Raw genomic sequence first — 14,294 nt, forward strand, 5'->3', positions numbered from 1 at the left:
CACTGTCACTGAATAAATTAATGCCCGTTAGTTCAATGTAATGTATGAAAATTAAAATAATATGTTATCTTTACAAGAAAAAATTGAAATTGTGCTAATTTGTGGTGAAAACACATTGCATCGACAAGTGGCTGATATTTTTAACGCAAGACATCCTGGTAGACATGTACAGCAATCCACTGTAAGTAGGATTTTAAAAAAATTTAAACTGACTGGTTCAGTTGAAAATACTTTTAAAAAACGTCATAATCCATCACGCAATAATGATGAGGTTCAGTTGGCTGTCTGCCTGGATGTTATCGAACAGGGAAAATCAAGTATTACCAATATTGTAGATAGAACTGGCGTTAAAAGAGAAAGCGTAAGAACAATTTCACATAAAAATAAATTCAAACCCTACAAACCCAAATTTATAAATACCTTAAAAGAAAGAGATTTCGATGTTCGACTAGATTTCTCTTTCTGGTACCAAGGAGAAGTAGAATTAAACAGAAAATTTCCTTACAAAATCCTATGGACCGACGAAGCTACCTTCACATCGAACGGCGTAGTCAGTTCCCAGAATTGTAGTTGGTGGGCTCAGGAAAATCCTCATTTTGTGATAGAATGTCGGGACCAATATTCATTTAAAACAAATGTGTGGTGTTTTAAATAATCAGGTAATGGGACCATTCTTTTTTAGACACAATTTAACTTCTCAGGATTATTTGCAATTTCTAAATACTGAGATCAGTGATATAGTGGACAATATGCCGGTTGAAATAAGACACAGTCTGTGGTATCAATGTGACGGGGCTCCTATTCATAGTTCAAGACAAGTCAAAGAGAAACTATTAGAAATGTTTAGGGGCAAAGTTATTGGGCGAAATATGGAGCAAATATGGCCGCCTAGGTCGCCAGATTTAACCCCACTAGATTTTTTTTGTGGGGTTACTTAAAACAAATCGTTTATAAACAAAGACCTTTTCGTGACGTGAATCACTTAGAAACTGTTATTAGAAACTCTATTTTAAACATAAACCCTGTGAGTATCAGCAACTCAATAAAAGATGTATCAAGAAGGACAATTATCTGCATAAAACGCGATGGAAGACATACAGAAATGTAGTGTATTTAATGTCGTGAGTCTTTTTTTCGTGTTTTTTTGCTATTAGGTATAGGTACATGTTTATTTTCAGTTCCTTTTAATTAAGATTAAATTCCAGTGTATTTTTTGTTAAAAAAACAATAAGCACTCTAAGATATTGTTTCCTAATGTTCCGTTTTGTTCTAATTCATATTGTGAGGCCATTTGCTCATTGAAAAACTCAAGTACTGTATAGTTTGGAAAGCCCCGTTGAAACTAGATGAACTTTGCATCAAGTTTGACAACTTTTATTTTTCAAAATTTGTTTTTAACATCAAAGAGGCTCCTAAAATATTATTATATTACAAAAAAAGAAATTCGGTGACGAGTTTAGTTAAAATAAATGATTTAGTACAGGTGTGCTTAAATTTTGATAAGTAGAAAAAGCAGGAATGCGGAAAAATAGTGAAAATATAAAATACTTATTATGGGTTTGAAACTTGGTGTGTGGGTATAAAATTACAAAAGAAAATGTTTTTATCCTTTGATATTTTTGGATATTTTGAAGAATAATGTCATTTTTCGATGTTTCTTTTTTTAAATGTCAATTTTGACAGGTTAAGGAAATCACGTGACCTATTTTGTAGACGCCATTTGACATCATTTCTTAAGCAAAATCTACTGCCAAAATCAAATTTCACATAAAACGATAAATAAAAAAGTTTCCCATTTGATGCGGACTTTATCGGTGACACTGTATATTGTATAAGTTTGAAAATGTCCTTATAGGACGAAACTGCAGTAACGTTAGTTACAAATAAAAGTGGTAAAAAACATAGAAAGTTCAATTTCTCTTTTCTTCATTATGATTTCCTACCACGTAGTGACGGCTACATCCATCAATTAATTGATAAATTAATCATCATCTTCATCTTCATCACGAACGAGTTTCTGTGATCAGCTGTGATGCGTCATGACAACATAATTCAGAGTGGGGACGGAGTGAGAGAGTAATAGATAGAGAATAAGTGAATAGAGAATAGAGGAATAGAAACTCGGAGACGGAAATATAGGCATCACGCAGCTGCACGCATTAAACTTTATCGACGAATTTTTGTTATTTCGGCTTGCGGAAATCGTCAGATTATATATTTTTCGTTATCCTTGATTTATTTCCTTCAAAATGAAAAAAAAAATTAGCTACGCTCGAGAATGTCGAAATGACGTTATTTTTTACAACTTTGCTGCCCTTTCCTTTCTTTACGTCACTCTCAAATTGTCAGATTACTGGAATATACACTTCTTAGCAGGTAATTAACTCACCCTACCTTAATCTGACGCGCTCGAGAATTTCTGATGATCAATTTTTTTTACTAATCTGATCCTTTATCCCTCACAGGCGGCCTTATATATGGGGCTCATATTTGGTGGAGGTACTTAACCGGGTACAAGGTATCCCCCTGTATATTAATCTGCCGCGCTTTACCAAATCCCGAAATCCCCGCTTGGGCTCCCCTATTATAATATCATCACAAAATTTTTTGACAGTACCTTTGATGTTTCGCTCATTGAAAACCGTTTTTTTGTTCACAGAAATTGAAGAAGCTCACTTTTCTCTCATTTTCAGGAAAGAATGAATACAAACCTAGCGCCTTCACGCTGTTTGCTGCAGAACTGATTGGCACGGGTCTCTTAATGTTTCTCGGATGCATGGGTTGCGTAATAGAAGTTGATAACCCTCCTGCCCCACATCAGATGAACTCTCTCGCTTTTGGATTAGTAATTCTACTCATTATACAGGTAGGTATGACTTGAAGAAGAGATAAATCAATTACAAACCGGCAATACACTATGAGAAATTCAGATACAAATTATCCAAAAGAAAGATTTGTTCAGACCATTCCCTACTCACCTTCACTGTAGGTTAATGGACTGACACATTTCACAAAACAGCTACTACCCTGGCTAATACCACGAAGGGCATTGGATTATATCCGACAGTTTTCGTCAGATCTGCCATGAAATTCAAAATTGAAACAAAATGATATACAGGGCTATTCAAATTCGTTTCTGTACAAGGGGATCTCGTAAACGATAAGAGATAGAGTGTCTGTTAAATCATGGCTAAGTTGTGTATTTTAGAGACCTATTCAGTGATGTAAAAAAATCGAATATACCTCTTTTGGTTCTAGAGATATACTGGAAAAACTAAAAACTCCCCAAATTATTTTTTTGCCTATATATTCTTTATTCACAGACATGTTGGAAATTTGTCCACATTTTGATATTGGCACTTGATGTGGGCTATCAGAATATGTCCATGAATTTTTTATACAGGTTGTCATCTGACTTGGGCCACCCCCATCTTTGAATTTTTAAATACGGAACTGTATTTGTGTTGTAGTTTTTGGATCGTAGACGTTCACTTCATACTGAGAAATGAAATTCAATTTTATATTTTCGGATGTTTCGGTAATATTCGATTATAATTGTGTGAATTATTACCTTTTAAATCACGGCCCTGGAAATTGGTTGACGTTGAATAAAAACATAATATCAACTTTCACGTCTCCCTATTTATCGTAGAGTTTTTCGAGAGTTTTTTCATTTTTAGATACCTATTCATATTTTTTCCATCGCTCGAAGCGTTTTCTACAATGAACTTCGAATAATGATAACAATTTCAATATTAAATTTTACAAAAAGGATTTTAAGTGAACAAACAGAAAAAAATCCCGAAGCTTTAGTATAAAACTATCGCTTGTATGTGATATTGAACTAAAAACTAAAAAGTATAACACTATAGTATATAATGACAAAAAAGTGGTATAAATATTTTGGAGCACATAAGAACATAATCTTGTTGAAAGAAATTACAACTAGTGAATGTATAAATGAAATTTTAAATAATTATTTTTATGTGAAATTAAATTATTTTAAAAATAAAATAAATACAACAATAAAAATTAATTGGCGCTCCGGGGCGACTTCATTGATTCCAGTGGCGCATTTGCTTTTTCAGCTGCAGGAAAACCCGGAAAAACCTGCAGCCCCACATCATCTGAAGATCTTGATCTAACAATGTCCTCTCTCTCATAAAACAAAATGTAGGGTGTCTCCAGAGGCTCCAATAAATTCAATGCATCGCCAGAACACTTCGTAACACGACTATCGTCAAACTTAAACCAGTCCGTTTCTTCTTTGACCAAGGCGTAATAATGACCAAATTCAACGCCAGAACCACAGTGAAAAATGACTGCATGAATATTATAACAGTGGTCTGCTAGGTTGAAATGTTCATCTATTTCGAACCTTCCAAAGAGTTTTTTGCTTCCGTTAGAGGTTGAGTCTTGTTTGAAAATCATCAGTGCTATTATTAGATTGACTGGTGCCTCAGCTATACTTGTTTCCTTATAACAGTCAGTTAGTTTGGCGCATGTTTGACAATACAGTCGATCATCACCTGTTAAAAATTCCATTTTCAGATGATTTAACAATAAGCATTGCACGGACTGGTAATTAGTCGTATTAGGAAAAGCTAGATGAAGTTCCAGAAATTCACATAAGTTTTCAGTACTTCTTGAACATTTACCACAAAGTAAACAAGTGAGGATTTTTCCAGCAAAAGATTTACAAACACAAGACGAGATGGGTTGTACGGAATCATTCAGTCCAAAGCGGCTGGGAGTATTGATTTTGGTATTGTTTTGCTCACGAAGAGTATTCCACAAGAACCCCAAGAATTCGGAACAATCCTCTTGTTGTCCTAACGAGTATCTAGTGGACTTCAAAGACTCCAGGAAATCGGTTGGAGGGAAAGATGATACCTTCTTACGAAACTGTAGCTGCATGAACAGTTGTTTGAGTTTGATGATTCCCGTTCTCGTTCATCATTAAAACTTCGTTCTTGAAATTCTTCGTCATGAACAACACTTGTAAAATACTATTCATGTAGCAAGTGTTTCCTAAATTATCCAATCCAATTTTCTTCTCTAGATTTTCAGGACAACTCTCTACTGATTCGTAAGGAAGAACACGTTTCACAGAATCTCCATAAGAACCACTTCTCAAGCTGCGATCGATCCTTCCAAGTGAAAAAGGGTTTCGTAGAGGGATCGATTTGGCTCTTGCTTCAAGAAGCGCTTCCACTGAAATGGTACCAGTTCTACGAGGAATGCAACTCATTTTTTGGGGCCAAGAATGACCTGAGTCCACTGACCGCACTGAAAAAGAAGAAGGTGGATCAATCACTTGTGAATTAACCTTGACAGAAGACTGATAAATATCCACATATCTCGGCTTGTTTCGAGGAGGTTTCAGTTCCGTACTGAAATTATGGCAATAATCATTTATTTTATATTTCATTATTTTTCTCCTTTCGAATACTTATAGTAAATGACATATTTAGGGTGAGTGTAGTAGGTGTGTTTGTAATAACTGAGGTGTAGATACATCATATTCAGGATGTAAGTCATATTTGGGCTTTCTCATATTCAGGTATTCTCTTATAGTCTGTCAGCTTTGCGTGTATGCATGCTATATACAAACGGTTGGTGTTTTAACTGTAATTACTTTTTGAAAGTTTGGTTGAGAAAATCATGAAACAGTGTCCTTTCGGAACGCAGAATCCAACTTTTTATAAATTTTTTGTACATAATAGCACTATTTAATTTTTTCATATACTCTGGTAGCATATTATGTAGGCGAGATACGAGGTAATCTGAACATCGTTGTCCAATTGCTTTTTCTGATCTAGGTATCTTGTTTTGTTGGTTCCTGGTACTATAATTGTGATCGACAGATTCAAGTTGAATTTTATTGTTTTTCACATTAACTAATAAGTTGATGCAGTACGCCTGCCTTACGTCAAATACATTGGCCTCTTTAAATAATTTTTCACTGGGGTATGTAGCTCTTCTTCCAAGGATAATTTTCAGTATCCATTTCTGAATAACATCGAGCATTTCCAAGTGACAGTCATTAACATCTCCCCAGCCAATTATACCGTAAGATATATGTTTCTGTACCAGAGCATAGTATAATGTTTTCAAATGATTAATATCTAAAAATTCTTTCAAGTATTTGAATTTAAATAAAAGACCTCACAGTTTTTCTACTATATTTTTAATTTGAAAATTCCATCTCAGATGTCTGTCTATCACAATGCCTAAGTATTTGATAGAGTTCACTTCTGGAATTCCTGAGTTATTTCCGAATCGTAATGAACCCATTTTGGGTAAGTGATTGGAAAAAGAAGTGAATGATAAGTACTTTGTTTTATCTAAATTCAGAGTTAATTGATTTTACCTAAGCCAGTTATCTATTTTACTAAAATCAGTTTCAGCTTTTGTTTTTAAATTCACCCAATTATCAGATTCATATATTATTGCAGTGTCATCTGCAAAACTTATTATTTTTCCCTTGATATCAAGGTGTGAAATGCTGCTCATATACATTATAAATAGAAGAGGACCCAGTACTGTTCCTTGAGGTACGCCATATGTAATAGTCATAGGATCACTGACTGTACCACATATGTCAACTTTTTGTTCGCGATCTGATAAGAATAAGAAAACCTTTTATGATTATTTGAAACATATCTACATCAAAAATATGTTATATGTGTTTCAATAAGCAGAATTGCTGGAATTGGAGTCCTTCCCAGTCGTGACATTTTGAATTCGATTTTTCAAATTATTTATTGCCCTTAATACACTTATTTGCTGGATTGTTGCGAAATCATTCAAATTCCTGAATCTCGAGTCTTTCACTTTTTCTGTCTCTCTGCCAGCGTAAGTCCTAAATAGTAAGATCTGGTGATCTTGCAGGCCATTACTGTGGAATTATCCGCGGTGGTAGTGCGCCCGACTCTCGGTCAGAAGACCGTGGGTTCGATTCCTGCCTCGACCAGATATTTTTCTCGAAATAATTTATCTGGTTGAAGCTGGGATAATTCTGCAACCGTGTTAGGAATCACACGTTAAAAGGCAAGACCTCGTTAGTCCTTAGCTCGCACAAGTTTCTCAACTTCTGAGAGTTGTCGTTCGTATGGGGGCGATAGCTGATTAACGGAAAAACAGATTTTAAACAAATTATATTAGCCCAGTAATTAATTGACTCCAATTCTAACATTTATTACGCCATTAATTTTTTTGTTCATATAATTTACTTCATTTCAATTTTCATTACAATTATAGTGTTGATTTTGGATGTTATTATTGCTATCCTTTCTTTTTTTGCTCATCAAAACACATATAATATATTTTTGTTGTAGATATGTTTCAGATGATCATAAAAGGTTTTCTTATTCGAAGTTCATTGTAGAAAACGCTCAGAGCAATGGAAAACAAATGAATAGGTACCTAAAAATGAGAAAAAAACTCAAATATTACCGAAACATCCCGAAATATGAAATAAAATTCAATTTGTCAGTATGAAGTGAACTTGTACGATCCAAAAACTATAACAAAAAATATAGGTCCGTATTTAAAATTTCAAAGATGAGGGTGGCCCAAGTCAGATGACACCCTATATAAAAGATTCCTCGTAGTAAACAAATAATTCTTACTTTTTTACGAAACCAATTGGACACGTATTAGCAAAAGCAAAAGCAAAAATTTATTTTTTTATGAAAGTTCTGAAAGTAAATTGTACCTTAAAAACAATTTGATTTATTTTAAAAAGAGTTGAACTCAATAAAAATACCTTTGAATCTTCAAATTATCTCGAAAACTAATCGTTACAAAAAATTTTTTAACAGAGTTATAAAGGTATTCGAAAGACCTTTAAAACAAGGTGCCACTCGACCTACTTTTTATATCTAAATGAGGGTCGTTGGACGCACCCCTCCGAGGGGGTGCGTACTACAAAAAATCTGATTAGTCCGAAAGGTGTCTCTCTTTAATTAGAAATCAACGTGTCAGAGCTTTTTTTAAAAATCTCACTCTTTATATTCAAAAACGGCTCTGTTAAGTTTTCGTTGTTACACACTGTATTATTTGAATGGATCCATTTGAACCAGTTTGAAGCACTTGAACTTCTTATATCAAGCAGATTAGTTTCAGAGTCAATTTTTCAGTATCAAATTGTCTGTTTTTTTCAATACTATTTTTACTTATTTACTCAATACATCATTTCTCCCACAGGCTTTCGGCCACATTTCTGGAGCTCATTTGAATCCTGCAGTAACATTGGCAGCTGTACTGATGAAAGTGTTCAGCCCATTGATCGGTTTGGTGTATATCACGGCGCAGTTTGTGGGCGGTTTACTTGGTTTTGGTCTGCTGAAAGTGAGTAAAACACTTGTAATAGGGAATGTTCGATTTGGGTTATAACAGCAAATGCAAGTTTGAACAAAATAAAGTTGAGTTTAATTCACGAGTTTTTCAAATTCACTTCGAAAAGTATTCAAATTGTTGGTTCAAATGTTGGATTTTAATTTTTAAAGGGATTTGTTTCTAATTTACATATTGGCAACAGCGCCTATATCAAGTTGAAATAGTTTATACGTACCTAGATATTCAACTTTAAAAAAAGAAAATTATCTATATAAATCAACAATTAAGGCAAAATATATATAATAGTTCAATACCACCTCCACAAGCCACATAAACAACAGTTGTTTTGTTATTTATTTATATAGAGGAAGATAGGTTAGGTGCACAAAATGTCATATGTCACAGAATGTCTCGGAACTAGGAACATAAGTAACAGATTCTTTCACCACAACCCCCACAATTAAAAAGCCAAATGACATTTTATTCGGAATGTGCTAAAGTAAATGAAAACTACACAGAAATGAGCAAAAATATAACATAGACTTACAGATAGAAATTAAAGTCTACTCACAAACGATATGTAGATGAGCACATAGATGCTTCAAAAAATAAATCGAAATCCATGTGGCAAATGATACACAAAATTAAAGGGGAGAACCCATCAAATGAAGTTAAAATTCACCAGAATGGTATTCGACTGGTATATTTTCCAAATATGTGGTCCAACAAAATACAAACCTCAATTATACCGGGTGTCCCACATTTTATGTGACAGGCAATATCTGGTTTGTTGAAGGAGATACACAAAAATGTTTCATACAAAAGTTTTAGGAGTTCATGAGAGCTGTATTTTGATATAATTTTTAAATATACAGGGTGTTTGGTGTAGGTGCTACAGACCAAAATTCCATTTTTTAAAATAGAACGCCCTGTGTATCATTACATATTCAGATGCTACGTTGAATTCTGATATCATTTCATGTTTGGTTTTTGAAATTCGGTTACGGCGTTGTTGAGTTATTGCTTAAAATGTAAAGTCTTGAAAACGACTATTATTTTTAAAAATATCTCATACAATTATTCTCTCTGCATCAGATCACATGGAAATTAGTCAAAATTTTGGGTGTTCGAAGTAATGGTTTCAATTTTGAGTTGTGGAATTCAGTCAGGAATCATTTTGAATATGAAACAATTGCAATACAGAGTGTTCCATTTTTCAAATGGAACACTCTGTATATAATATTATTTTTCGAATCTCCAACAATTGCCCGACAACTTTTCTTGATATTTCCCTATACCTATCTGTTACCGTTTTCGAAATAAAAATTAATTTCAATTTTTTTCTTCGAAAATCATGACTTCTAAAAATGCCGATATCTTTCAGTTAAGAAGTACTATGATATCGAAATTTGGTTTGGAGTTAGGTGATACTTGGACACTTCCCACACGTCAGCCTAATCTCCGTTACTTCAATACAGGGTGGTAAAAAAATACAGTTTTTTCGTTTGCTTGAAAAAGTTGCTGAAATTTGATTATTTTGAATGGAACACCCTGTATATTATTGAAAATTCGGAAAGCTGCTGAAATTTGCTTTCTTTTTATGTATATCATACCTATACCTAACTAGTCAAGTTTCGGACTTATGAACATTTATTTGTGAAAATGTCCCTTCAGAATGGTATTTCCATTCGGTATTTGATAAGCAGGCCATGATTACTATTTGACAGTAGCGTTGTGACATTCTCCTAATAATATCGACATTTTCGTCACTTCAGAAGTTGCAAATACCTTCAAAACGATGGAACAAAACTATTCAAACGAAGTTCTTATGAATTTGTTTATTATTTTTGGACAGTGTGACAAAATTATCAGCAGAACATGTAGAAAGTTCAATTAAATGTATCCGAATCTACCGCCAATGAACCTCAAGAAATTTATACGAATTCAGAACAATTTCAATATGTTTGGATAAACTTTAAAAAAGCACCAAGAAACTTGAAATTGGAAATATTGATATGAATAATTATAAAAAAGTAAAACAATCATGTGGAATATTTCAAAATATGTTCGAATCGCTGGCCGTTCACTTCCAAGCACTTTAAAATGCGGGTGTTGACTGCTTTCGTGGTGGCAGATCTGATTTCATTGGGATCCAAATCTTCAAATGTTTGGGCAATCCTTTCTAACAATTTATCTCTCGAACGCACGGGTATTTTGTAAACTTTTTCTTTAAACATTCCCCACAAATAAAAATCTAATGGATTAAGATCGGGTGATCTCGCTGGCCAATTCCATGGTCCCAAGCGCCTCATCCACCGATCGGCAAATAGTCTATCCAGTTCTGCGCTCACTTCTCTTGTGCAATATGCAGGAGCTCCGTCTAGTTGGTACCAACAATTTCGATAATCTTCGAGTGGCAGATTATCCACGAAACTGTCTACAGTATTCTCCAAAATATTCAGGTAGCTTCTGGATGTTAATGACTCCTCGTATATCACGTACCTCAATTTGTTGTCCATCAACATGCAGAAGACATTAAAACTAAATTTTTCTTGAAATCCGGCTTCTTTTGTGACGTGAGGATTTTCACTGGACCAATAATGACGATTTTTTCTATTGAAAATCCCTTCTCTCGAAAATTTCGATTCATCAGTCCAAATAATTTTATTTAAAAAAAGTGGATCTTCTTGAATGCGTGTCAACAACATTTCACAAAATTCTACTCTCTGTTGAGGATCTTGAGGCTTCATTGCTTGAATTTTGGTGAATGTTTTCGCAAGATTCTTTGAACCGATGAATATTTTATACCCAAATCTTCTTCAGCACTTCTTATCGATGACTCGGGAAATGTGTGAAAATATGCTAAGACATTAATCTGGTTGTCTTCGAAAGTTACGGGTTGAGGCAAGTTTCTTGGTGCTTTTAAAGTTGATCCAAATGCATTGAAACTGTTCTGAATTCGTATAAATTTCTTGAGGTTCATTGGCGGTAGATTCGGATACATTTCATTGAACTTTCTACGTGTTCTGCTGATAATTTTGTCACACTGTCCAAAAATAATAAACAAATTCATAAGAACTTCGTTTGAATAGATTTGTTCCATCGTTTTGAAGGTATTTGCAACTTCTTAAGTGACGAAAATGTCGATATTATTAGGAGAATGTCACAACGCTACTGTCAAATAGTAATCATGGCCTGCTTACCAAATACCGAATGGAAATACCATTCTGAAGGGACATTTTCACAAATAAATGTTCATAAGTCCGAAACTTGACTAGTTAGGTATAGGTATGATATACATAAAAAGAAAGCAAATTTCAGCAGCTTTCCGAATTTTCAATAATATACAGGGTGTTCCTTTAAAATAATCAAATTTCAGCAACTTTTTCAAGCAAACGAAAAAACTGTATTTTTTTACCACCCTGTATTGAAGTAACGGAGATTAGGCTGACGTGTGGGAAGTGTCCAAGTATCACCTAACTCCAAACCAAATTTCGATATCATAGTACTTCTTAACTAAAAGATATCGGCATTTTTAGAAGTCATGATTTTCGAAGAAAAAAATTGAAATTAATTTTTATTTCGAAAACGGTAACAGATAGGTATAGGGAAATATAGAGAAAAGTTGTCAGGCAATTGTTGGAGATTCCAAAAATAATATTATATACAGAGTGTTCCATTTGAAAAATCAAAGTTGCTACTGCTTTCTAATAGAAGCGGCAACACCGCATTGTCGAAAATATTTTAGTTGGCTAGAGAATGTCCGAATATGCCCTCCATTAAATTTTCAAAGTGATCCGTTGTCTGGTTCACCAGAAACGTCTAATGTGCCATCCACCGTGAATCAGCCTGTATATAAACTAGAATTGAAAGATATCGAAAGGAGTAAGGATTATGCTTACTTACCAGGAAGAAATAAAACAGTTCTTTATTGTTTATATTCTTGAACCAAACATCGAAAACAGCGGGGTCATCTTTGGAAAACCGATGTTGACTACTCTCCCTATCCTCACAAGAAGGAACGCAGCACTTTTTTAGATATCCTTTATGTTCGGAAGTACTCATTATGATAAATAAAAATATGAAACTGACAGTACACAAGCAAAAACACAATTTGAAAAGGAAAACAGTCCCAAACCATATTTATACATTATCACAACAAAACTAACGAACGTCGTACCTAATTTAAGTTCATTCTTCTTCTGTAAACAGTAATTTGAATGATGCGCGAACAGAAGGCACGTGATTCATTAGAGAAAACTCCGATAGTGTCGCCATCCCTGGTTTGGCAGCCGCGTAACATATAACCAAGTGTTGCCATTCAACTAACATTTCTATGTGTGGGTGCCTTGTGACTAACATTTTCCAGTTTGTGAGACAGGAAGGTAGACAACGGTACCACCCCACTACTCAGCAGATTCACAACCAATGCACTGAAGAATTGCCGGCATGTATCTGTCAGATACGCGCGACTACTGGAAGGTTAATAACAAACTCGCCACAAATATAACAAAAATTGTCAGCAGAGTTCTAACAACCGCGTTTAGACATTTTAATGAGCACTGGAAAGCAGAAAGTAAGGTTAGGTTGACAGTAAACAAAACATCAGCTGTGAACAAAACAATATAATTCCACTTTTTCTGGACAGTTAATGTATTTCAGCAGTGCTGCCAACTCTTCTACATCCAGCACAACTCATTTCACAATTTTATTTCTAGTATATAAAAGCTGTTAAATTTTGTAATAAATCAAAAAATTTAATGAATTGATGTGAAAATGAGAAGAAATGATAGGTGATACGGTTTAATAAGTAAATAATGGAAGTACGAACTCTTGAAAATCACGATTACAACTCTCCCAACTCTTTGAATCGTTATATCTCAGAATCGGCGGCTTTCAGACAAAAACGGTTCAGACAATTTTCATAGATAATTATCTGATCTACAATTTTTGTCTGAACTAATTTCATGATGAAACTCACCGTTTTGCTGAAAATCTCAATAAACCTGTTTTTGTGAACTTTGAGCTCGAGTAATTTTTTTCCAGGTGTCGGATCGATGAGGGTTTTATAGATTTCTATCATGATGGTGTTTTGAACAATCTGAACCCTTTGTTTAATGTAGAATTTTTTTCAGGAAACTATAGCTTGGAATTGGAGTTTTCACCAACTATTCATATATTTTCAGGTTCTGCTCCCATCGGCTTACGTCAAAGATGGTTTTTGCATGACCCTTCCCCATTCTCTTCTCACCCCTATTCAAGCTCTGGTCATCGAAACCATCATAACCGCCACTTTGATTGTGGTCGTCTGTGCAGTTTGGGATGCCAGGAATGCCGATAAACCAGATTCCGTGCCAATGCGATTTGCTTTCATAGTTGTTGCTATTTCAATGGTTGCGGTGAGTAACTTGAAAATCTCTATAGAAATATTCACTGGTACACGATATCACACTATGAAACAAGGTAGCTTTCCGTCGTCTGTCCCTATGTATGCTTAGATTTGTGAAACTACGCAACGGCTTTTGATGCAGGTTTTTTTTTCAATATAGTCCAGTCATTATAGTAAGTTCACCTCGGAATTCGAGATACCCAGCTGTAAGTCTGTAAATACTTGTATATTGACACCCTTAAAGTTGTCTCAAAACCTACATATGGTAGGGTGTAAGCAACTATTAAATTTCAAGGTCAAAGGTGACAAAAATCGGTTTTTTGCGCTTTTTTTTGGAAATATCTCATTTCCTATGGGTTTTTTACTATTTGTATTTATTATCAATATTGTAGAATACAAAATTTTCTACAAATTTTGTTTGAAAAAATTTTTTATACGGTGAACCGTTTTAGAGATAGAGGAGGGCGGAGAGCACGCGGTCACAACATCACTTCAGGTCAACCGGTGCCTCCGGTCGAAAACGCGCCATATATAGTTGATGAACTATCGATAAATCAATGAT

At 34.4% G+C, this 14,294-nt stretch overlaps 1 protein-coding gene across 5 annotated transcripts in view; it reads left to right on the top strand.

The window, feature by feature from the left end:
• LOC111513369 (aquaporin AQPAe.a) overlaps positions 1-14,294 on the top strand; it is a 100,082-nt gene that overhangs the window by 69,748 nt on the left and 16,040 nt on the right. For all 5 annotated transcript variants that reach the window (XM_074176657.1, XM_074176658.1, XM_074176659.1 and 2 more), the window contains 3 exons: positions 2,694-2,866; positions 8,212-8,355; positions 13,530-13,742. In XM_074176657.1, the coding sequence (XP_074032758.1) occupies positions 2,694-2,866; positions 8,212-8,355; positions 13,530-13,742 (530 nt within the window). The remainder of the gene's footprint in view (positions 1-2,693; positions 2,867-8,211; positions 8,356-13,529; positions 13,743-14,294) is intronic.

Source organism: Leptinotarsa decemlineata, unplaced genomic scaffold (assembly GCF_025532065.1).
Source record: "Leptinotarsa decemlineata unplaced genomic scaffold, Ldec_3_MD MMD2_tig00001973_RagTag_RagTag, whole genome shotgun sequence".
NCBI lineage: Eukaryota > Metazoa > Arthropoda > Insecta > Coleoptera > Chrysomelidae > Leptinotarsa > Leptinotarsa decemlineata.